The 22,265-nt window shown below is 45.1% G+C and overlaps 1 protein-coding gene across 3 annotated transcripts; it reads right to left on the reverse strand.

The window, feature by feature from the left end:
- Nucleotides 1–1,557: 1,557 nt before the first annotated feature.
- Nucleotides 1,558–10,297, reverse strand: EIF4A2 (eukaryotic translation initiation factor 4A2). Of its 3 annotated transcripts, none has more exons than XR_013839311.1 (12): nucleotides 10,181–10,297; nucleotides 8,171–8,213; nucleotides 7,959–8,091; nucleotides 7,576–7,715; nucleotides 6,002–6,170; nucleotides 5,665–5,774; nucleotides 5,264–5,407; nucleotides 4,808–4,945; nucleotides 4,027–4,116; nucleotides 3,714–3,793; nucleotides 3,019–3,119; nucleotides 2,226–2,367 (listed from the first exon to the last, which is right to left on the reverse strand). XR_013839311.1 is itself a non-coding variant. In XM_079977335.1 (11 exons), exons 1-11 carry the CDS (start codon nucleotides 10,207–10,209, stop codon nucleotides 2,223–2,225), a joined length of 1,221 nt encoding a protein of 406 aa, XP_079833461.1. In that variant the 5' UTR covers nucleotides 10,210–10,297; the 3' UTR covers nucleotides 1,558–2,222. The 3 variants fall into 3 exon arrangements, 1 of the variants encoding a protein (XP_079833461.1); XR_013839312.1 differs by having other exon boundaries at nucleotides 2,227–2,367; nucleotides 3,015–3,119; XM_079977335.1 differs by lacking the exon at nucleotides 3,019–3,119 and having other exon boundaries at nucleotides 1,558–2,367.
- Nucleotides 10,298–22,265: the final 11,968 nt, after the last annotated feature.

The raw sequence follows: 22,265 nt of genomic DNA on the forward strand, positions 1-22,265 counted from the left end.
TCTGGCCACTTGGTTGTCAGATGCATCTATATCCCCCTCTTGAGAAAATCTAACCATTTCCCAGATTGGGGAAGCTGTTCATTTACATGTGTACAACATGCAGCAAGTATGCTAAAAGTCTGGATTACAAGCCCAGGAAACAAACTGAAGAACAGAATATATTTTTGTCCCACTGATCACTTTTCAATGCTTTTACAGACAACTTGGGAACAGGCTTGTTTCTAAGCAAAGGGCTGGTGCTGCGATTCCACTGTAATGATCTGCATGTTTTTACTAGATCTTAAGGTATCCATTTTATGGGACGCAGGTGGCGCTGTGGATTAAAGCCTCAACGCCTAGGACTTGCCGATTGAAAGGTCGGCGGTTCGAATCCCTGCGGCGGGGTGCGCTCCTGCTGCACGGTCCCAGCGCCTGCCAACCTAGCAGTTCGAAAGCACCTCCGGGTGCAAGTAGATAAATAGGGACTGCTTACCAGCGGGAAGGTAAACGGCGTTTCCGTGTGCGGCTCTGGCTCTGGCCAGAGCAGCGATGTCACGCTGGCCACGTGACCCGGAAGTGTCTCCGGACAGCGCTGGCCCCTGGCCTCTTAAGTGAGATGGGCGCACAACCCCAGAGTCTGTCAAGACTGGCCCGTACGGGCAGGGGTACCTTTACCTTTAAGGTATCCATTTTAACCTCTTGGTTTTTGTCCCTGTGAGGCAAAAGTGCAGAATATAAAGAACTACAAGTTAAATAGCATCAACACCCCTATTTAAATCAGTTTATAAATCACTTGTTAGAAATGAATCTTGCCAGCCACAGAAGCAACAGCTATAGTACTGCTATTCTCCTGAGGAAAGTAGTAATCCCTCATCTGAGGCACACATACAGAACTCAAAGTTGAGACTGTCAATCACATGGGAAGGTAAGGATTGTGTTGTCAAGAGCTCATAGTTGGGAGCATTGGTTTAAAACCCTCGAAATTTGCAAGGTTGTGTGTGATTTATGGGCCAGCGTACCAGCTTCCGCAGGGAATTTACCTGCTCCAGTATTTAGAAAGGCTTATTCATTCCTAGCCTAGGTATCAGCAGATAATACTGTGAAATTATATTGCTGACAAATGGGCCAGTTTTGCTTTTACTTCCTTTGGGTTGCCAGATTTTTCTTCTTTTTCTGCAAGCTGGAATAATTATTTTTAACTGATTTGTAATGTCAAGAGTAAAGTTTTTCTGTCAGTCTAAGCCCAAGTCATATAGCTGGAAAGGCCGCAATAGTTCTGGGCTAAAGAAGAAACAAGAGATAAATTGGTGATCTGATGAATGACACAGCACCAATACGCCAAAACCAGGTTATAAAGGCCTATCACCACCGAGTCTAACATCAATTTAGGCAAATACCATATTTTCTCAAATCTAATGCTCACTTTTGGCCAAATCACGTTGCAGAAAACAAGGTGTGCATTAGATCCGATGCCACACTAGACTCAAGTGAATATGGTATTTTCCCTAGGGTAGAATGAAATATTGGTTCATTTAATGCAAGACTATGGGCACTTACCCAAAGAAACCTGCAGCTCAGTCAAGTGAATATATAAGCATTTTATTGAACATTCAAACTTCATTAAGACATGTGCAAATGGCAATTTTAATGGGTTTAACCCTAACTAGGACAATAGTAATGATTGCTTGTTGGGGTTTAGCAACAGGGTCCAGATCACACTTAACACTAATTAAATACTTTATTCAATAAATACATAGCAAACAAAAATGCATTTTTAATGCTCTTATAAAAGATTAGTCATTTTGAAAGGCCAATTTAGTCTATTATATAACTATAATATACAATAAAAGTAGGTATGCCAGTTTAACATAATTGGCTGATTTTATGCAGCACTTATACCTTTTAGTCCATAAGTAAATAATTAAATGAAAAAGAACATCTAGCACAACCACTTCTACAGAACTAGGAAATAAATTTCTAATAAAGAAAAAATTTACAGACCCCATGACTTTCCACCCAACCCCAACAGTCTAAAACCCTAAAGAGGAGAAAGCCAAAGGCTCTCCCCACAAAAGCTCACGACAAAATGTCGTTTCGCTTATCAAAAATCTGTATTTCTGATCCGTAATGAGCATTGAGACAAGATTCAATGTATCTCCCAAGAAAGAAGCACAATGCCCGTTGTGGATCGCCTAGTCAGCAACAGCGAGCACTGCATTCCAAAAACATCTCAATCCCAGGGATTAAATGAGGTCAGCCACATTCATTGGCATTTCCTCCACTGTAGTATTGTAGAAAGTCTCAATATCCCGAAGGATCCGCTTGTCCTCCTCAGTGACAAAGTTTATAGCCACACCTTTCCTGCCAAAACGACCACCGCGGCCAATCCTGCACAGAACAGGGAAAAGAGTATGAAGAAGCTACTTTTAAACTCATTTTAAATAGCCTGTTTCCAGGGACAAAAATTGTTTTAAGTGGTACTCACTGGAAGATTAATGTTGTCACACATTGTTGCGCTGTGCTATAGCACTGTTATTCTTTTGTGCCGAAAGCATATGCAAGATTTATTTTACTCTCTTGAGTACTGGCAGATACCAACTAAAGAAAGGTTTTGGCAGCACAGACAAGCCACGTTATACCCAGCAAAACTTTACCTCCCCCACCCCCACCCCCCTTCTGCATAACTCAGGCAAGTTATAAGCTCACTATCGGCTTTTGAACATGGACAGAGCTTGATGTCAGCCTACAAATTACAAACCTTTTTTTTTTAGCCGAAATTTTCCAAATCCAAATCCCTTGAAGCCAGACATTACATTTACTTCCTCAAAGACACAAATTTATTCAGTGGGAAAACTTACCACCACTTTTTGCAGAACCACCAGTTTTTGCAGTATCATTTACAGGGCACACTGGAGATATATAGTTTAACAAAAACAAAGCCCACAACTTCTGCTTTCACCTGACCAAGGTATTAAGAGCTTTTAAGACAAAACATAGCTCACAACAATCATTACAAAAGAAAAGTATATAAATACCAACTCGCTCTTTATTGAAACAGTGTGCCGCTTACGAATCCACGTCCTAAATTACGCCAACGTCGCTTCTGAGCACCATCCCGTCATCAACTGGGCTAGCGACTCCTGTATTTTTTTACATCAAGTAACAAGGTACAATTTACTTTGTTTAGGGGACAAAGCCACTATGATAGATAGCTAAGCTTAGGGAGATAAACTGAAAGCTATTAGAAGATACACCAGAGAAAGAATCCCACTGTAAGAAGAACCAAAGAGCAGCAGTGAAGGTATTGGCACAAAGAAACTTCCAATAAAGCAACAGAACAAGCTGAAAGAGGCAAAGTATTTACTTCTAGGAAGGAAAACTAATAGCAACTTTGGAAACAACATAAACCTCTGCTTTCCTAATCACAATACAACAGTAGTAGTTCTTTAAAGAACTTTTGCAGACTCAACAACACATGCCGCAGAACATTAATTCAGCAGCTCTATCCCGAAAGCCAATAATTAATTGCTGAGGTTCCAATACAAACAAGTTTTCCCACTGTTTTGTTTCATTGGCTAACAAAGAAGCTCTGCCCCTCCCATCCTCACAACACTATGTGTACGTACACACACACACACACTGTACTATATAATGCAAGAAAGAAAGACAAGTATTTAGGGTGTGCAGATTCTGAAGAAGCTTCGGAATGGAAACTGAGTGGAAATTCAACTGACCTGTGAATGTAGTTCTCACGATTGGTCGGCAGATCGTAATTTATAACCAACGATACTTGCTGCACGTCAATGCCACGAGCCTATAAACCCAAGTAATAAATTACTTTAAACACAAAGAAACTTCCCCCAGGGTCACAGTATACTTATAGCTTTGTTGACCATGTTATAGTGATGAACTACAATAATGCAAGTCCATAGTGGAGCATGGTCTTTACTCTTCCAACAGCTTGAGCAGCTCAGGTTACAAGAACCTGCACCAAACAAAACAGCTTTGGATAAGTTCGCACAAAAGGCAGAGACCATGATTACTTACCAATAAATCAGTAGTGATCAAGACACGGCTTGAACCTGACCTAAATTCTCTCATGATAACATCTCGCTCCTTCTGGTCCATGTCACCATGCTGTATGAATAATGAAAGCTTGTTAACCAACTTTTGAAGTATCTAAAGGCTTCAACTTATGGCCTTTTAAATATAAAATATTCAAAACTTTGCTAAACTATTCCTCTGGTAATTGAGGCACATTTCTTATCTGCAATAGTCAAGTATACTGGAAAATAGTGGTGCCCCGCAAGACGAACGCCTCGCAAGACGGAAAACCCGCTAGACGAAAGGGTTTTCCGTTTTGGAGGCGCTTCGCAAAACGAATTTCCCTATGGGCTTGCTTCGCAAGATGAAAATGTCTTGCGAGTTCCTGCGGGGTTTTTTCCCTCCCCCCCCTTTTCCTAAGCCGCTTATCAGCTGATCCGCTAAAAGCCGCTAAACCACTAAGCTGTCAATGGGCTTGCTTCGCAAGACGAAAAAAATGCTATACGAAGAACCTCACGGAACGGATTAATTTCGTCTTGCGAGGCACCACTGTACAGAGGGGATGAAGAATGTAGCAGGTTTAAACCTCAGAGAATGTTGTTAAGCAAAAGAGGAACCTTGCTTCCAAGGGGTCTAGAAGTCTCTTCCAGTGCTCAAATTTCACCACTCAAGTGTGCAATACCATGGCATTAGGACTAGGAATGCCATTTCCCATGACACTGCACCTTAGTATTTGCTTCTCAATTACCATAGCATGCAATGCATCTTCAATATCAACACTTACCAGAGCAGAAACAGTGAAGTCTCGTGCATGCATTTTCTCTGTAAGCCAATCTACTTTCCTCCTTGTGTTAAGGAAAATAACAGCCTGCGTAATGGTCAGGGTTTCATACAAATCACAGAGAGTATCAAGCTTCCATTCCTGTAAAGTTAAGGAAATTGTCATGTACACACAAGGAAGAGAGTTGCATGAGGTACATACAAAACTCCAAAGTAGAATCTTAAAGGGGACTCGTATTTCTAGACATTAAGTAGTGTTGCACCAAAACTCCAGACTAGGACACTGGACATTAAGAAAGAGGTCCACCCAAGTCTTTTACTGATCCAGTGCATTTGTTGTTCTTCTTGTGTGTACCGTGCTAGCATTACTACAGAAGCCAAGGCATAACCCCAACTTCTGTGGTTTTAGCACAGTGCTTGTACAAGAAGTGCCTTCAAGATTATTAAACTTCCCCCTTACCTCTCTCTCCACATTAATGTAGAATTGTTTAATACCCTCAAGGGTCAATTCCTCTTTCTTCACAAGAATACGAATGGGATCTCTCATAAACTTTTTGGTCACTTCCAGCACATCCATTGGCATAGTGGCAGACAGCAACACAACCTGAACAGGAAAGGAGTGTTTCTTTTAAGTGGTTTGGTCTAAAATTGCTCAAGAAGCTGGTCAATGAGGAGCTAATGTATGAAACCAAGCGTCCCTGTCTGCCGTGGAATCAAAACAGACAAGGATAGAAAAGAGACAATTTTGCTTTGTGCAGGGGGAACGACAATACAGCACTACACAGCTACATTGTAACTTTACCTGCACTAGTACAATGCAGCCAAATTTAATGGCCATTGTTACTGCGAGATTGCTTTTACCTGAATGTTTGTGCTCAATTTCTGAAAAATTTCATAGATTTGATCCTTAAATCCCCGGCTCAACATTTCATCTGCTTCATCCAATACAAACATTTTGATCCATTTAGGTGCTAGAACGAAAAGGAAACATTTTGGAAGCATTATAAGGGTTCTTTTAAACTACACTTTTGATTTCTTCTTCAGCAGGAAAAATCAATGCTAAACCACCCATCTTGCACATTCCTACGTCTGGAACTTCTGCCTATTCAGTTGAATAGTACACCTATTAAAGATATTTTAGTCACTGCTTGTTCAAACACATTCCCAGTAAGAGTTTAATTAGTACTTCACTACTTACACAGATAACGCCTGTTTAACATGTCAAACACACGTCCTGGAGTTCCCACCACAATATGGGGAGCTTCTGCTTGCAGCTTCTGCATCTCATTGCGAACATTTGTGCCACCAATGCAAGCATGACAAGTTGCACCCATATAATCGCCAAGAGCCAGAATAACCTTTTGGATCTGAAATAATATATCTCAATTAGAATGTTATTAAGCATTGCTCCATTTATTCACCAGCCACAGCTTCCCAATGCATCTATACTGTATGCAGTGACTGACACATGTAACTTGTACTTGATTATTTTACATGCAGCTTACAATGCCTTTCCTATCCACAAACGTTATCTCCATAAGAAATGTAATACATCTGAAGCTGGCCTCAGTCAGGTAGTCTACTACAGAGAAGTATTTGTTCTTCTACACTGAGGGGAGCCTTGGTTTTGCAAAGCGATATAAAGTACTCCCAATGTAGAATTGCAGATTAGTTTTGGTTGCACATTGGAACAGAAAATAGCTACTAGTCACCACACATGCAGAAGCATTGTAGTGCCTTTTAAAACTAGGATCTACCTGGGCCACATTGTTTCAGTGTACATCTTACAGTACAACTTTATGGTAACATTTAAATAAATGACCCTCAGAGATTAGAGGTGAAAACTTGGCAGGTTCTTTACAAATGTCCACCTATCGAGCTTGGTATATCCACTTAACTGCAATTACCAGTTATAGATAGCTTTCTTGACAATGCTATATTTAAAGCAGTTTAACTTAGGCAAAATCATCTAAACTGAAAAGTAACTGATGCTGTGTCAACCCATCCTAGACTCCTTTCCTTCCCTGAAGCAAGTTATGGATTGCTGTCAATGCTTAATTTCATTTCTAATATCCCGCTGTCCTCCACAAGAAATGATGTAAAATTCAACTCAAAAGTTCACTAGGATCTTCTTGTTGAACTGTATTAACAGCAAATGCATAGATCCCACCCCCCTCCCCCTAAGTCACTTGGACAATTGTTTCAATTTTTTTTTAAAGTTGTTATGCACTCAAACTATAAAATTCTCCAGAAGTAGGTCTTAAACATTTATCGCAATATTGAAAGTCCTATTCAGAAGAACTAGAATTTAATGGAAGTGTGTAGTGCCACAAAAAGCTGTTCAAAACAGAAGATTTAAGAGACTGAAGCACACACAGTACAAATTACATACATACAGAGAAAAATCAACTGATCACATGCGCACTGCAGTTTCCATGTTGCACAACTGCATGCATTTTTTAAGAGTGCCTTTTTTTTACAAAGGCTTAAAATTCAGATTAAAATGTTTTAATATAATGGAGACTACTGGATACGCCCCTTCATCACTCCTACACAGCTGTTACCCAACTTCATCACAGCTTCAGAGGCCCACTGTCCCAGCTGACTTCTCTCCATGTATTTAAAGGAGCAAAGTTAGAGGGACAGAGACCTGTTTCCATTTTTATAACCCAGAGATAAGAAGTCACCCTGCAAGGAATGTTAACTGTCCTACAGTTGTGAAACCTGAAACCTATGCAACATGTAAGCAGCTTTTAACTACACTATCAATACCTGTTGAGCCAGTTCTCTGGTTGGGGCCAATACTAGTGCTTGGGTCTCCTTGAGATCAATCTCCAACTGTTGCAGGATGGAAATAGCAAATGTGGCTGTCTTGCCAGTACCTGACTGAGCTTGAGCAATCACATCATACCCTAAAAAAAGGATAGATATTTACTGCTCCCACACAACACATCAAGGATTCAGTTTAACTGTTATTTCCTTTTCAAGTGATCAGCAGTTACAAATTATCTCCATTTCAGGTCAGTCCCGAAAGATGGTATACCATCATCTCACTTTACAAGGAAAGATGTGTTTTACTTCCACCCCAAGGCTGGGAACTCAAGCCAAAGAACAGTACTTAGTACCTACCAATAAGCACATTACTACTAGCTTACCTTTGATGCATGGAATAATAGCACGCTGCTGAATAGCTGAAGGTTTCTCAAAACCATATGCATAAATGCCCCTGAGGAGGGATTCTTTTAAGTTCATATCATCAAAATTGTCAACAATTTCATTCCAGTTGCTCTGCAAAAGAAAAAAAAATGTTTTACTTCGCTCGTCATCCCTAGCAACATTTTAAAGTAACTATCAATGAAATACTAACCTCAATGACGCCATCGGGGTCCATTCCCTCTGGGCCATGGTCTCTGTTTAAATAAAAAAGCCAAAGCTGTCAGCCAAACCAGTAAGTTTCTAACTTCTATGGATGCAACCAAATTACTGATACAAATACTGTGATGAATTACTCCAGAGCACATCTACCAACGTTACAGCTGCCATCTCCCAACATAAGTTGGAAATCAACTTTTATTTAGAGCAGATAAGCTGAAATTGGTGACTAAATGAGGGCCAATAATTTAAATTGGTTTACTCTAAGCAACTTATTTGAATATCGCCATTATTGAACTGCTCACTTTATTCAAAGTATTTTTAAAAATAATCCTTAAATCAAGGAATGCCATTTCAAAAGAATCAGGGATTTGGTTTTGTTCATTTTCCAAACCCTTCAGTATGTATATTTTGTAAGCATAAAATGGTAAGACCCAGATAAATGCACTCTCAGAATTCAGGATGAGCACCCACATTTATTGCTTTGTCAGAAATGTACTTGGTGTACTGTGAAATGGAAATTTTTAGACCCAAGACTAACTTGGTAAGTCTTCACTCAACCTACTTTTCCACAAGGTGGTGAGCTCCACCATTATACACTAAAGACTTACTATATTTAAGTCTTTGTGATAAAGCGTAAATTCTCAATTTCTATTTAGACCAGAATCAAACACCAGTGGTACTCAGAAGTGAAATCTTTGTGTAATATGATGCTGGCATGGCAATCACATGGCTACACACAGCACGTGCTGCATACAGGCCACCATCAGGAATACAAAGTCTAAGGAAATAGAAATAAACTAAGGAAAATTTGGTAGGCGTTTTTGTTTCCCGAAGAAAGCTAGAAGCAGATTGCAGTCTACTTCTCACATGTTACCTGCTACCTCAAAAAAATGCTCAGAGGTTGCTTCACTGTTGCAAACAGTTTGTCCCCGCCATTTTAGGTTGAGCAGATCCAGATCACCCCCCACCGCAATCCAGATCTACAGCCCCGGCTATAGTAAGTTAAAGTCGTTTTAAGTCGTTTTCAATGTAAATTTCACATCACCAATATGCATTGATTAAGGAGGAATCTTTTTTGGGGGTGGGGTGGGGGAGAAAGACATTTTCGCGTTAAAGTGAAACCCTGGCCTACACGCGGAAGAGAAGCTGCTCCATTTATCTTCAGTCAGCACAGGTTGCAATGTAAGGAAAGCTGGTTTTGACAAGCAGCTTCCGCACCTTGCGATGCCTGCAAGGCGGCGTGCGAAGAGAGGGAGGGCGAGTTAAGGAAAAGGAAGGCAGGGTACGTGCCGCGTTATCAGCAGCGAGACCCACTCTCCACCCGTGCATTCCCGTCCCCGTCCTTCCCGTGCTCAGCCCTCTCGCCGAAATCTCGCGAGAACCCCGCCCCTGAGCCTCGACTGCGCAAGTCGAGGACACGCCGGGGACTGGCGAGGCCGCCGACGGACGAGAACAGCTTGCGAGCCGCACCCCTCCCGACCCTGTCCCCCCCCCTTTCGATCGAGTGAAAATGGAATCTTCCGAAGCAGGCGCGCTCGGGGAGGCAGCCTCTTGGACGAAACCACGCAGCCTCCCTGAAAAAAAGGGGGGGAGGCCCGTCCCCCGATGCGGCGCAGCTGAGACTCGGGGGGGGGGGGGAAGGCACCAATCATGAAAGCGAGATTGGGGGGGGGGGAAACCAACCGTTTCGGGCTGTACTATCCGAGGCATTTACAGAGGGAAAAGGCGGCCCCGTTGCCCCGTGAGAGGGAGGCAGTTTTAAGAGCGGGGCCTCGACCTACGGAGCGAGGGGAGGGCGAAGAGGACGGCAGCCGCAGCGGCCTTGGGAGGCAGCGCGGCGACCATGGCGCGTCCCTCTCGCCGCCCCGCTTGTCCAACGTCACGGCCCTCGAAAGCGCTTCTCCCGTCACTCTCGACGCCTCCGCTTCGAGCCTTAAATAGCCCGGCGCCGCCCTTGGCACGCAGGGCCGCGCCTCCCCTTTCCCCGCGCGCCACACTTTACCTGCCGTAATCCGCGGAGCCGCCTGACATATTCCGATAGCCACCGCTCTCTTCAACTGAAAAGGCAGCGCCTCCGCGGCGCCGGCTTTATATAGCCTTCCCGTTGGCCGGGACTACTTTTACTCCCCCTTCCTCTTGCTGCGGAGGGATATGGACAGCGACTTGCGGTGCGGCGTGGGCGGGGGGGAGGGAGAGCGAGAGCAAGCCCACCACAGAACCAGGACCAGTTGTTTTGTACGTTTCCCCCAACCCTCATTAATGAAGACTAACGAGGATTCTGGCTTTTTCAAGCAGGAAAACGGAGGGACCTTGTGTGGGACTACTTTACGTTGTGAGTCGCGGAGGGATATTGCAGCAGTTGAGGAGGCCGACTGCGTCCCGCTTTTTCCCCCTCCCCCTCCTCCCGCCACCCCGAGTCTTGTAAACGGGGTTTCCGAGTTCGCCCCTGCCCCGGCGGGGAAGGCGGCTGGGTTGAAATCGTAGTGGGGAGGAGCAATGAAGGGAGTGCGGGAGGAGAGAATTAGTGGCGGCTGCTGCTGCTTCAGGACGGGGGAGAGAATGGGGGAGGGGAGGTTAGTTGTAAGGTAAAGAAGGGGGTGGGGGAGGGAAAACCAGGGGGCGTTGGGCGATAAATGAGGAATAAGAGGGAAAGGGCGCCGGTGAAATCGGTGTGAGGAGAAACTGTAAAATGGGTGCAAGACGGACGGGCTGAGGGCATCCATGAGGGGAAGTAAGAAATGGAGTGACCAGGAGAGGGGCAGAATTGGAGTCGAGAAGGGGGAAGAGAGGAGAAATAAGGCATCTGAAACAAGCCTGATCTTCATATATATATCAAGATCAGGCTTGCTTCAGATATATATATATATCTTCCTCCATGGAGTTGAAGGTGTGCTACAAGGAGGTCTCCCAGGCAGAGACCGCACTCAAGATCTGGCTTGCTTCAGCAAAAGTGGCTGCTTATGTGCCTTATTCCTCCTCTCTTCCCCCTTCTTCGCTCCAATTCTGCCCCTTTCCCGGCCACTCCATCTCTTACTTAAAAGGTAAAGGTAAAGGTACCCCTGCCCGTACGGGCCAGTCTTGACAGACTCTGGGGTTGTGCGCCCATCTCACTTAAGAGGCCAGGGGCCAGCGCTGTCCGGAGACACTTCCGGGTCACGTGGCCAGCGTGACATCGCTGCTCTGGCAAGCCAGAGCCGCACACGGAAACGCCGTTTACCTTCCCGCTGGTAAGCGGTCCCTATTTATCTACTTGCACCCGGAGGTGCTTTCGAACTGCTAGGTTGGCAGGCGCTGGGACCGAGCAGCGGGAGCGCACCCCGCCGCAGGGATTCGAACCGCCGACCTTTCGATCGGCAAGCCCTAGGCGCTGAGGCTTTAATACATCTATCTATAACCTGATTTCCTTCTTTGTTCCTCTTTCTTACACTTCCCTGGCACCCAGAATCCATTGAATACCTTCTGGCCCAGTTTCCACCACTTGCTATCCTCTACAGTTGTCGTCTTCTTTGCGTTTATATACCACCCTTATCTTCACAGAAGCTCAAGGTGGTGTGCATGGTTCTCCCCATTTCACCCCCCACAACACCCCTGCGAGGTAGATTAGGCTAAGAGATGGTGTCTGGTCCAAGGTCACCCAGTGAGTTCCAGACTCTGGTCTCCCAGGTCCAGCACCTAGGCTACACTGCTGGCTCCTACTGCTGAGACCCTCCCTGCCCGCGGACTGTCTCACCAGAGTGGTGCATGCTCTAGTTATCTCCCGCTTGGACTACTGCAGTGCGCTCTACGTGGGGCTACCTTTGAAGGTGACCCGGAGACTGCAATTAATCCAGCTAGACTGGTGACTGGGAGCGGCCGCTGGGACCACATAACACCGGTCCTGAGAGATCTGCATTGGCTCCCAGTACATTTCCGAGTACAATTCAAAGTGTTGGTGCTGACCTTTAAAGCCCTAAACGGCCTCAGTCCTGTATCCCTGAAGGAGCGTCTCCACCCCCATTGTCCAGCCCAGACACTGAGGTCCAGCTCCGAGGGCCTTCTGGCGGTTCCCTCATTGCGAGAAGTGAGGTTACAGAGAACCAGGCAGAGGGCCTTCTCAGTCGTGGCACCCACCCCGTGGAACGCCCTCCCTTCAGATGTGAAGGAAATAAGTAGCTATCTTATCTTTAAAAGACATCTGAAGGCAGCCCTGTTTAGGGAAGTTTTTAATATTTGTATTGTTTTTAACACTTGATTGGAAGCCGCCCAGAGTGGCTGGGGAAACTCAGCCAGATGGACGGGGTATTAATAATAATAATAATAATAAATAAGTAAACGACAGTTGGTACCTGGAAGGTCCTGATTCATACCTCACTTGGAGCTCAAGCTCCTTTGGCAATGCTGTTCTTGCTCTACCTGCCTCAACTCTCCTGCCTGCAGTAGGGGATTATTCAGGTTACCTATCTTGCAGGGCTCAGTGGAGCACTTTGAAAACTTGTTTAAAGCAGCATCGAGCACATGCTCTCATAATTCAAAATGATAGCCCTGGGAAGGATTTGTAGCCACTGCCAGCGAACGTAAAGCAAGACAATACTGGCCTAAATGGTGCGGCCGTGTAAAGCAGTTTAGGGAATACCACTGCAGACCACAGCAACTTAGTATGTAAAATTAGATTGTTCATTAGTGTAAGATTGCAGCTTTAAAGCTGATGTTGCTTGCCAGAAGCTACTTTATACTAGGCCATACCAGATCATTGATCAGATTGTCTACTTTGACTGCCAGCAATTCTCCAGAGCCTCAGGCAGAGCTTATTCCCAGCCCTGTTTCCTCACCCTAGAGGTAAAGGTAAAGGTAAAGGTACCCCTGCCCGTACGGGCCAGTCTTGACAGACTCTGGGGTTGTGCGCCCATCTCACTTAAGAGGCCAGGGGCCAGCGCTGTCCGGAGACACTTCCGGGTCACGTGGCCAGCGTGACATCGCTGCTCTGGCCAGAGCCAGAGCCGCACACGGAAACGCCGTTTACCTTCCCGCTGGTAAGCGGTCCCTATTTATCTACTTGCACATGGAGGTGCTTTCGAACTGCTAGGTTGGCAGGCGCTGGGACCGAGCAGCGGGAGCGCACCCCGCCGCAGGGATTCGAACCGCCGACCTTTCGATCGGCAAGCCCTAGGCGCTGAGGCTTTAACCCACAGCGCCACCTGCGTACTAGGCACCAAACCTGGCTCATTCTGCATGCATTCCACCACACGTTGTGCCCTTTCTAGTCTTTACAGCTGGATTTATCTGGCAAGCTCACCACCATTACCGTCCACATAGACACTGCATACCATTTAGGTCTGATTTTACCCATTTTTGAAGCAACACAGTTATTCTGGAAAGCTTGCTGCCTTGAAAATAAATGAACCAGGAGTAAACCTGAAGCAGTACGTTAGCTTCGGGTTAGTTGTTGCAATAGGTAAAGGTAAAGGTACCCCTGCCCGTACGGGCTAGTCTTGACAGACTGGGGTTGTGCGCCCATCTCACTCAAGAGGCCGGGGGCCAGCGCTGTCCGGAGACACTTCCGGGTCACGTGGCCAGCGTGACATCGCTGCTCTGGCGAGCCAGAGCCGCACACGGAAACGCCGTTTACCTTCCCGCTGGTAAGCGGTCCCTATTTATCTACTTGCACCCGGAGGTGCTTTCGAACTGCTAGGTTGGCAGGCGCTGGGACCGAGCAGCGGGAGCGCACCCCGCCGCAGGGATTCGAACCACCGACCTTTCAATCGGCAAGCCCTAGGCGCTGAGGCTTTAACCCACAGCGCCACCTGCGTCCCAATAGTTGTTGCGATAGCCACATGCTAATGCAGCAATTTCAGTAGCTGTCTGTAAAAGAACAGCTTCCGTCTGCCCACTGTGGTGCTATGATCAGAAAGAGTAGAAGCATCTCCTCAGGCTGTCAGCTGAGCAAACAACTCCAAATAGCTGAAGCTGTCCAAGCAAAATAGTACAAGAGGAAATAGGTTTGAAAGAAAAACACTAAGTTAAGTCCAGGGATTTATGTGGGCCAAGGGGCCAATTGGTCATTGTACCACCAAAATCCAGGGCTCAGTATGTTAATTTATTTTTTGCCAGGGGTACACAAATTGTCAAGTATATAAAGGATGACAACCTCTTTGGTGAGATTATGGACCTTAATGCCAATACTATACTGGACAAGGGCTGTTTCTTATTACTGTTTGGACTGCAGGGGGACTTTTTTTTTTAAGCCTAGTCCTTGAGTTGGGGTGTGGAACCATCTCAAAGAAGCATCTCAGTCACCCAAGTAATTCTGTGGGAAGCTAGCAGGAGAAATTTCAGATAGGATCTCACAAAGAGAAACATGAAAAAAATATATATATTGCTCTGCCCTCATAAAATCTGTTGGGAAGATGGCCTTCCGTTCTAGAGGAGAAGAGCTTTCTCCAACATTTTGGTACAGTTTTTCAACGCCCAGCATACAGAGGTCATAGAATCACAAAACTGTAGAATTGGAAGGGACCACAAAGGTCATCTATTCCATTTGTAAGATATTTATTGAAGTTTTCAAGAATAATACAATGTAAAACAAAAAGAAAAGAAACAACAAAAATACAAAAATAAAAACAATTAAAAACACATAGAATTTCCATTTACTTATTTTCTTTTAACTTATTTTCCAGACCTCCTCATACCTCCCTTTCTTATATTCCAATTCAAATTATTAGTTCAGCAAATCCTCACCATTAATTTTTACTTATTTCAAAACCTTATTTTGCATGTCTCTTAAGCATTACAGCTGGAAACCACTTAATTTCTATCCAACATCATTCTAACATTCATTAATTCACAAGGGTCATCTATTCCAACCTCTTGCAATGCAGGAATCTTTTGCTCAATGTGGGGCTTGAACCCACAGCCCTGAGATTGAGAGTCCCATACTCTACCAACTTACATCTTGAATGGGAAAGTGATGCACAGTGCTCAATGGGAGGAAATGTGCACATGTTTGAGTGCAGAGTTTGCCCTTCAGGCTGCCCAGAGATAGACTAAGGGAGCTGAAGCAGGTGATAGCTGCTGATAAACTTCTGGAATTGTGTTGCATTAACATTTCATTTACAGTGCAATGTATTTCATTTCACATGCAACACTTGGTGAAAGCCAGAATGTAACGGGAATGGTTTCTTCACACTCACAAGGAAAATTATTTATCCTGTATTCTTAGCTGCTTAGAAAAATTCTCAGAGTTTCAATAACAGCTTGCAATGTGGCTTGAAAGAATGTCTATTCAGTTGGGAGGAAAGGAAGAGGCTCCATTGCATGCCTAAGGATGTTATTGCGCTCTCTGAATAATACCTAAAACCTACATGCTCCAAAATTGATCTTATACAGGTTACCGGTTTCTAGTTCCTCATTCCAAAATGCACACTTCACTGCCATGTCTTTCCTCCAACAAGAGTTCCAAATGCAACCCCACCCTACAATGGAGGGGTTCCCAACATTACACCCCAAGAAGGTATTGCTTCCTCCACAGGTGCAACTTAGGATCCAAGCAAACATCAGCCATCATGCCATGCCTCCTGCCTTTCTACTTCCCCATCACATAACTCCTGCCCCAAGCTTCTAGCTCATACCGCTTTATCTGTGGAGTGAAAGACCCCACATATTTTGCTGTCTCACACAGGGTTCCCTCTGGTTTTTGTGTCATCCTAATGGCCAGTCCCCAGGCTATCACCTCACATAGGAGGCCAGCCTGGCTTAATTACCACTTAACACATGCTGATTCCAGAGGATTAGCATGGTCTAGCACACAGCTTAATACACAAGGGTCTGGCCTACAACACATGCTCAAATGGTGACCATATTTTATTCCCCTTGTTTAGGAAAGGCATTGTGATCTGGACCCAAAACTGGTTCAGGGTGCCTGATACAGACCCATCTCTATCCAGTTCTCAGAGGCTTCAACCTGGGAACGCAGCCCATCTAGGAGAAGGAAAACTCTCCACTACACAAATCTGGAGTGGAGTCCCTAAGACAGTTGTACACCTCCTTCTGGCAACTCCTGTAGCCAAGCTAGTGCCAAATGTATTGCTCTGCTTTCGTTCAGACCACATCAGTGAGGCCCAGAGGGGGGTCTTGTCGTCTGGGTAGCCCAGAACCTCCATACACGCTGCTCAGGCATTCGCCCCGAGTTGACTTCACCCCCAGAGGTGCACTCCATTTGTCTTGAGATAGATGGATGCCAACAAGTGTTACAGCTTTAACAACTGCGTTTATTTTATATAATCTAAAACAAATGTTAGTTTTCCTAGGGAAGAATAAGGCGAGCATCCTGAGAGAAGAAAAAAAGAATCAGCAAATTTTGCAGTTTTGTGGAAACTATTTGCAGTAGAAAGGCGCACTGGAACCGTGTCTTTTTAATATTACAGTGTGCAAACAAGCAATTCCTTTGCATGCTAATGGCAGTGCATAAACATGAACAGAGGAGGGAAATGCTGCCTCAGAAGTGCTGTTGCCATAGCGCTGCTTCGGAAAGGGGAAAAAATCATCTCAGCCTGGATTTCTTCCCCTGGGGAAGCCACATAAGATGAGGGCACAATGAAAACTCCGAGGCAGCAGCAACAGCGAGGAGTTGAAAGAGAAACAAAATCTACGACCTCGCTGCTGTCTAAAAAAGGGAAACGGCATGTTAGAGAAAAGGAACTGATGACCAACAGATTCTTTTTTAGTTCAGCTGCCCAGGGCTGCAAAGAATTTTGAGCAAGCAAGTTGGGCAGCACTCCGCTTTACACCGCAATTAAGGAATGAGCCACTTTTGTGAAAATTTCCAGAAGCTCTTTGCTGCTGTGGGATCTGTCTTGTTGGCTGTTGCAGAAGCCTCCCTGGTCAGAGGGCAACTGAAACTTGAAAGCTATTCAAGTACAGCATGTCTGGCCGGCAGCGAGGAGAACGAGAAAGGACTGCTAAATATACCTGGGTTGACTTCATTGGGCAAAAGCTCGGACTTGCGCAGGACTTGGGGAGAATTTGTTCATGTCTGCCAATACTCGGAGTCACCCTTTACGCCACCTGATATGGGTCAAGGGGGAACAAGAAGAGCCCTGCAGGGTCAGAATCAAAGTCTCATCTACTGAGGCATATTTACAGCCATCATTTGCACCACGAAACATTTTGAAGTGCTGCCTCCCCAAATATTTTCACCTCAGTTGGAGAAAGCAGTGAAATCTTGCAAGCAGAATGAGGCCAGGACGCTGCGGGGAGGGCGAAAATGACATATGCAATCCTATATCTCTTCAGGTGGCATTCTGTGTATTTGTGCCTGTCGTATTTTGATGAAAATCCTATACAGGAAAACGCGAGTCATCTCCACAAACACAGACAGAAGCTTACAGTGCTTCCCCCCCATTTTTGCTGTTGCTGAAATCTCCAGAGCCGCTTATCCCTGACCTCCCCGCCCCCCCGCCCGCCATGCACACTGCAGTTTTCTCTTTTTGTCACTTTTGCAATGTTTTTGACACTAGCTTAGCTCTGCATCTACCGCTTCCTGGCAGTGATGTGCTGGTGATTAGGAGAAAAATAAGAAAGCAGGTTTTCTTCTTCAAACTTTAAAATTCCAGGAATCTCTTTCCACATCACTATGCCTGCCATGGGATCCCTGTGAATTCTAGAGACTTCTGGGGCAAGTCCTAGATGAGGGACGTGCCCCATTCACACAGGGTGTTTTCCTGGCCTCGAGCGTTGTGGCTTCCTCAAGTTAGCAGAGAGTGTGGCCTGATCCTCTTCCCATGGCTGTACATTGCAGAGGAGGATTGCGTGTCAAGACCCCGCAGTCATCCCCTCATTGGGAAATAACTCACACAAGGACACGGATATTAGGTTTATGTTATTGGGCAAATTTGGCCACAACTTTATTGAATTATAGAATGTGAGCGGTATTGGCTTAGGCATTGATTGGACCCGACTATATCTGACTCCTGCCTGATGCACAGGAAGTACGGTAAGGGTAAACCACTGGTAGGGGGAGCCCTGTCAATGCAGACCAACTCGACCTCCCCCTGGTGTTCCCGTCGGGGTCGTGTCATGGCCCTAGACCCCGACCTGGGCTTTGGACCAGATCAACACCCCTGGATTCCTTTAACGGAATACTCTTAAGCCTGGAGGGGCAGGTGATGGCCAACACCTCCCCTCCACCCCACAAGGTCAAACAATGCCTAACAAAGTTGTAATGATTGCTACGAGGTAGGCGAAAACCAGTGCCGGTTTGCCAAGTGGAAAAATTCCTACCAGGCCCCTCAACAGCGACCAACCAAGGTCCATAGCAAGGCCAGTGCCAAGACCTTTCAAAATAAGGAGGGAGGGCAGGTGATTGAGGAAGCGAACCAAAGAGGAAGCCCTCTGGGCTCGCTCCTCTGTTTAAATGGACCCGACCACGTCCCCCGGGCAGCGGATTGGCTGGCCGGGCTCTGATGTGGCCGGGATCCCCCAGGCAATGGGGGACAAAGTCCCCCGCCCCTGGTGGGGAGTGGGTGGCCACGCGGTCCACCGCAACTTCTCCCCACTGGGAAGTGGAACGGATTTACGGGAAGGGGGCCGAACTCGGGAGCATAGCAAACTGCCTTCCGTAAGCCAAAAAAAAAACAGGCAACGTCATGTCAATGTAGCATTTCTGTCCGCCATCATGATTCAAAATGGCACCTGGCATCTAAACATCGATGCAGACCACTGGCTCCCCCATTGGAAACCCTTGCACCAAGTTGATATCTGGAGAGGTGGCTGGACCTATGCCAAAAAATGGGCAATGCCATGCCAAAGTTGCATTTGGGCTGCCATCATGATTCAGAACGGCTCCCGGCATCCAAAAATCAACAAAGATTGCCGCCCCCACCTCAGGAACCCTCTTGCTGAGTTTGGTGGTGATATTTTGACAGAGAACAAATGGAAGCTCCTGCAGCCAAGCCTTGGAAGCCCCATCGGATGTTTGGCTTCCAAAAATAGTTTGCAAACCGGAACAGTCACTTCTGAGTTTGCGATGTCCGGGAGCCAAAATAGTCAGGAACTAAGCTGTTTGAAAACCAAGGTACGACTGTACTTGGTGTAAGACAGTTTCTTATGTTCCTCTATTCTGTTAGGATAGGTGAAGTTAGCTATGCTAATCTCTCCTGGCAAGCTCTTGCCTGTTTATTGCCATTAACTAATCAAAACCAAGTTACTAGATCTCAAGCTTTCTTGGAAGCCAGCCCTTTCCCTTAATCTCAGATGTCTTGGAGGCCTTTGCAACAGGGTGAGAGGAACTACCCTGCATGTACACAGAGGCACACTTTTAATTATTACATTGGATGCTCAGCAACTGAAGCTTTGCTGAACTAGATTTTTTTTCTTTTGCCGTTTTCTAGTTTGCAATTATTCTTTCAAACCAAGTCCCCACCCCAGCCTGTTTTCTGTGGCAGATGTTCCCACTCCTTCGCGAAGGACGACCCTATAATCCTTGAAAGGCTGAGCGCCTTCTCCGACATTCAGCAAAGCATTTAATGCAGCCAGTCTGTGTCCCTTGAATAGTTCTTGAATAGCAACTTGAAAAGGGGAGTGTGTGTGTGTGTGTGTGTGTGTGTGTGTGTGTGTGAGAAAAATTGTCCTCATTGGGCTGTGTGAGCCAAAAAGATGCCCTCTATTCCTCATCCTTGAATGGCCTTGTCAGCTCACTGTCTCGATTTTCTGCATTGCCCAAGCGATTTTGCTTTTTCTAGGCTGGAGTTGTCTTTGACAGCAAAGTTTTGTTGGGGTCGGCCAGGGAGTCAGTTTTGGGGGAGGCAGGGAATGTTTGGGGGAGTTGTTTTGTTGCAGAAAAGAATCTGTTTGGAATGTTTTTAAATTGGTATTTTGCAGGGGGCTTTTATAAGGCAGCTTCTTGCAGGCTGTTCAGAAGCACCGAAATGCATTTTGTAGCAGGAGTTGACACTTAAGCAATCAGAATACCCTGCTTAATAGCAGTTGAAACGATGGCCTTGCAACTCATAGAATAGCAACATCTCTCTCTCTCTGTGTATCTTACCTTCTTCTAGGATTAATTAATTTGGAGCAATCAACCAGCCCATTTGTACTTCAGTTGAAAGGGTGGGAAAATGCAGCCTTTCATCACCCTGACTGTGAGGGTGATGGGCTCTGCAAATTAAAAGGGTAACTAATTTGGTGTTAAGTAATCTTGTATGCCCACTTTGAGGACTTGGCTATTCAAATCAGGAGCTGAGGCACAAGGCAAGGAGCAAAGAGTAAGTCAGTTGAGAAGCAAGGCTAAAGTCTGCTTTATTGCTGCTTTTTAAATGAATATTTTGTACCATTTTATGTAAACTGCTTAGAGACTCTTTAAAAAGTGACTGGTATGTAAATCTTGCTAAATAGAAATAAAGGTCAGGTCCAGTGAACAAGATCCTTTCAGCACAAGGAGAGAGCTTTGTTGTTTTCCAGGCCTTTTAATTGAGGTAGTTTAGGCTTTTAATATGTTTTTTTTTATTGAGGGGGAGGCAAGTGAGTTCTATTTTATCATATTTATGTGATCCCCATCTTTTTCATTGTTTTATGTTTTCCTTTGTATTTCAGTGGCTTTTTAAGGAACTTATTTTACTTATTTATTGCAACCTGCCCAGAGAGCCTTGTAGAGTTGGATGGGACCACAAGGGTCATCTAGTCCAACCCCCTGCCATGAAGGAATATTTTGCGCGATGTGGGTCTCACTCACGACCCTGAGATTAAGTGTCTTATACTCTACCTACTGAGCCAACCCAGCAATGTCAAAATAAAGTCAGATAGCCATCCGCCCTACATTCCAGAGGACAGCATCCTATTTGATGGGCTTTCTGGTTCAAGTACAGTTTAGAGAACCAGAAGAAGCGGGAGCAGGGTGGCATGGGGGAGGGGCTTGAAGTTGTCAATCAAATGGAATCACCTGGGTAGCACACTGAGCAGATGCACTCAGGTCACCTGGTTACAGGCTTTCCCCATTATGGAGAGATTCCTAAACATTAGGAAGAACTTCCTGACAGTAAGAGCTGTTTGACAGTGGAATTTGCTGCCAAGGAGTGTGGTGGAGTCTCCTTCTTTGGAGGTCTTTAAGCAGAGGCTTGATAACCATATGTCAGGAGTGCTCTGATGGTGTTTCCTGCTTGGCAGGGGGTTGGACTCGATGGCCCTTGTGGTCTCTTCCAACTCTATGATTCTATGTATTTCTCTTTATGGAGAGATGTATTTCCCAGAAATGGAAACAAGAAGAAATTCCGACGAAAGAAGAATGACAGATGAAATTAATGGACTATGCAGATTTGGACAAAATGACAGGAAGCATTCGAAACCTGCGGGACTGGAGTTTTACAGAAGATTGGAAGAAGTATATGAATTATTTGAAGAGCAGCTGTAATCAACAAATTACGCTAGTAGGACTACAAGAAGTTTAGTAAGGAGAAATATATGAAGTGTTACAAAGTAGAAAAAGATAGAGATATTGGTTATGAGTTTGAAATGTAATAAGGAAGATAAGAAATGCATACTAAGAGATTAGATTGGAAAATTTTCAGACAGGATTGATGGAAGTCAAAAATTTGAATAAGATGTAAAAGTATGTTTAATTACTGTTGAAAATGATATGTTAAAAAAAAACTAATAAAAAATTATATTAAAAAGGGATGTATTTCTGTTTAAATTTCAGCAACTCTAAATGTGCATCCAGACATATAAATTGGTGCATGCAAATGTTATGCAGATCTGTGCCCTCTTTTTTGATGCTGCATATTTCCTCTCTCTTTTTTTGCCAATGGATATTTCTCCCCCCAACGGAGCAACAGTCCCTCCTCCTATTTCCTCCAAGCTCTTTTAAAGATCCAAAGGCTGTTAACTTGCTCTGAAGTTCTGAAGCTGAGCTTGGGCTTCAGATGGAATCTCCATCTCCCCGTGTTTACAAAAGGCAATTTTGCTGCTGTGGGACCTTTTGTCGGGCTTCCATTTCATAAAACAGCTTGCAGGTCAGGAATTTGATGCTTTGTCAATAACTGGCAGGGCCAGCACTTGCTGGGAAGAGCTGGGAAGCTACAGAGTCACAGAGCTGGTGGTGTACCATTTTGCTTTTTCCA

The sequence above is a fragment of the Podarcis cretensis genome (assembly GCF_951804945.1).
Source record: "Podarcis cretensis genome assembly, chromosome: 5".
NCBI lineage: Eukaryota > Metazoa > Chordata > Lepidosauria > Squamata > Lacertidae > Podarcis > Podarcis cretensis.

Coding starts and splice junctions, on each gene's coding strand:
- EIF4A2 (XM_079977335.1), bottom strand. CDS start 10,209: ATGTCAGGCGGCTCCGCGGATTACGGCAG. Junction 7,716..7,958: donor TATTATTCCATGCATCAAAG/GTAAGCTAGTAG, acceptor TCCTTTTTTTAG/GGTATGATGTGATTGCTCAA. Junction 4,117..4,807: donor ACTTCACTGTTTCTGCTCTG/GTAAGTGTTGAT, acceptor TTATTCATACAG/CATGGTGACATGGACCAGAA.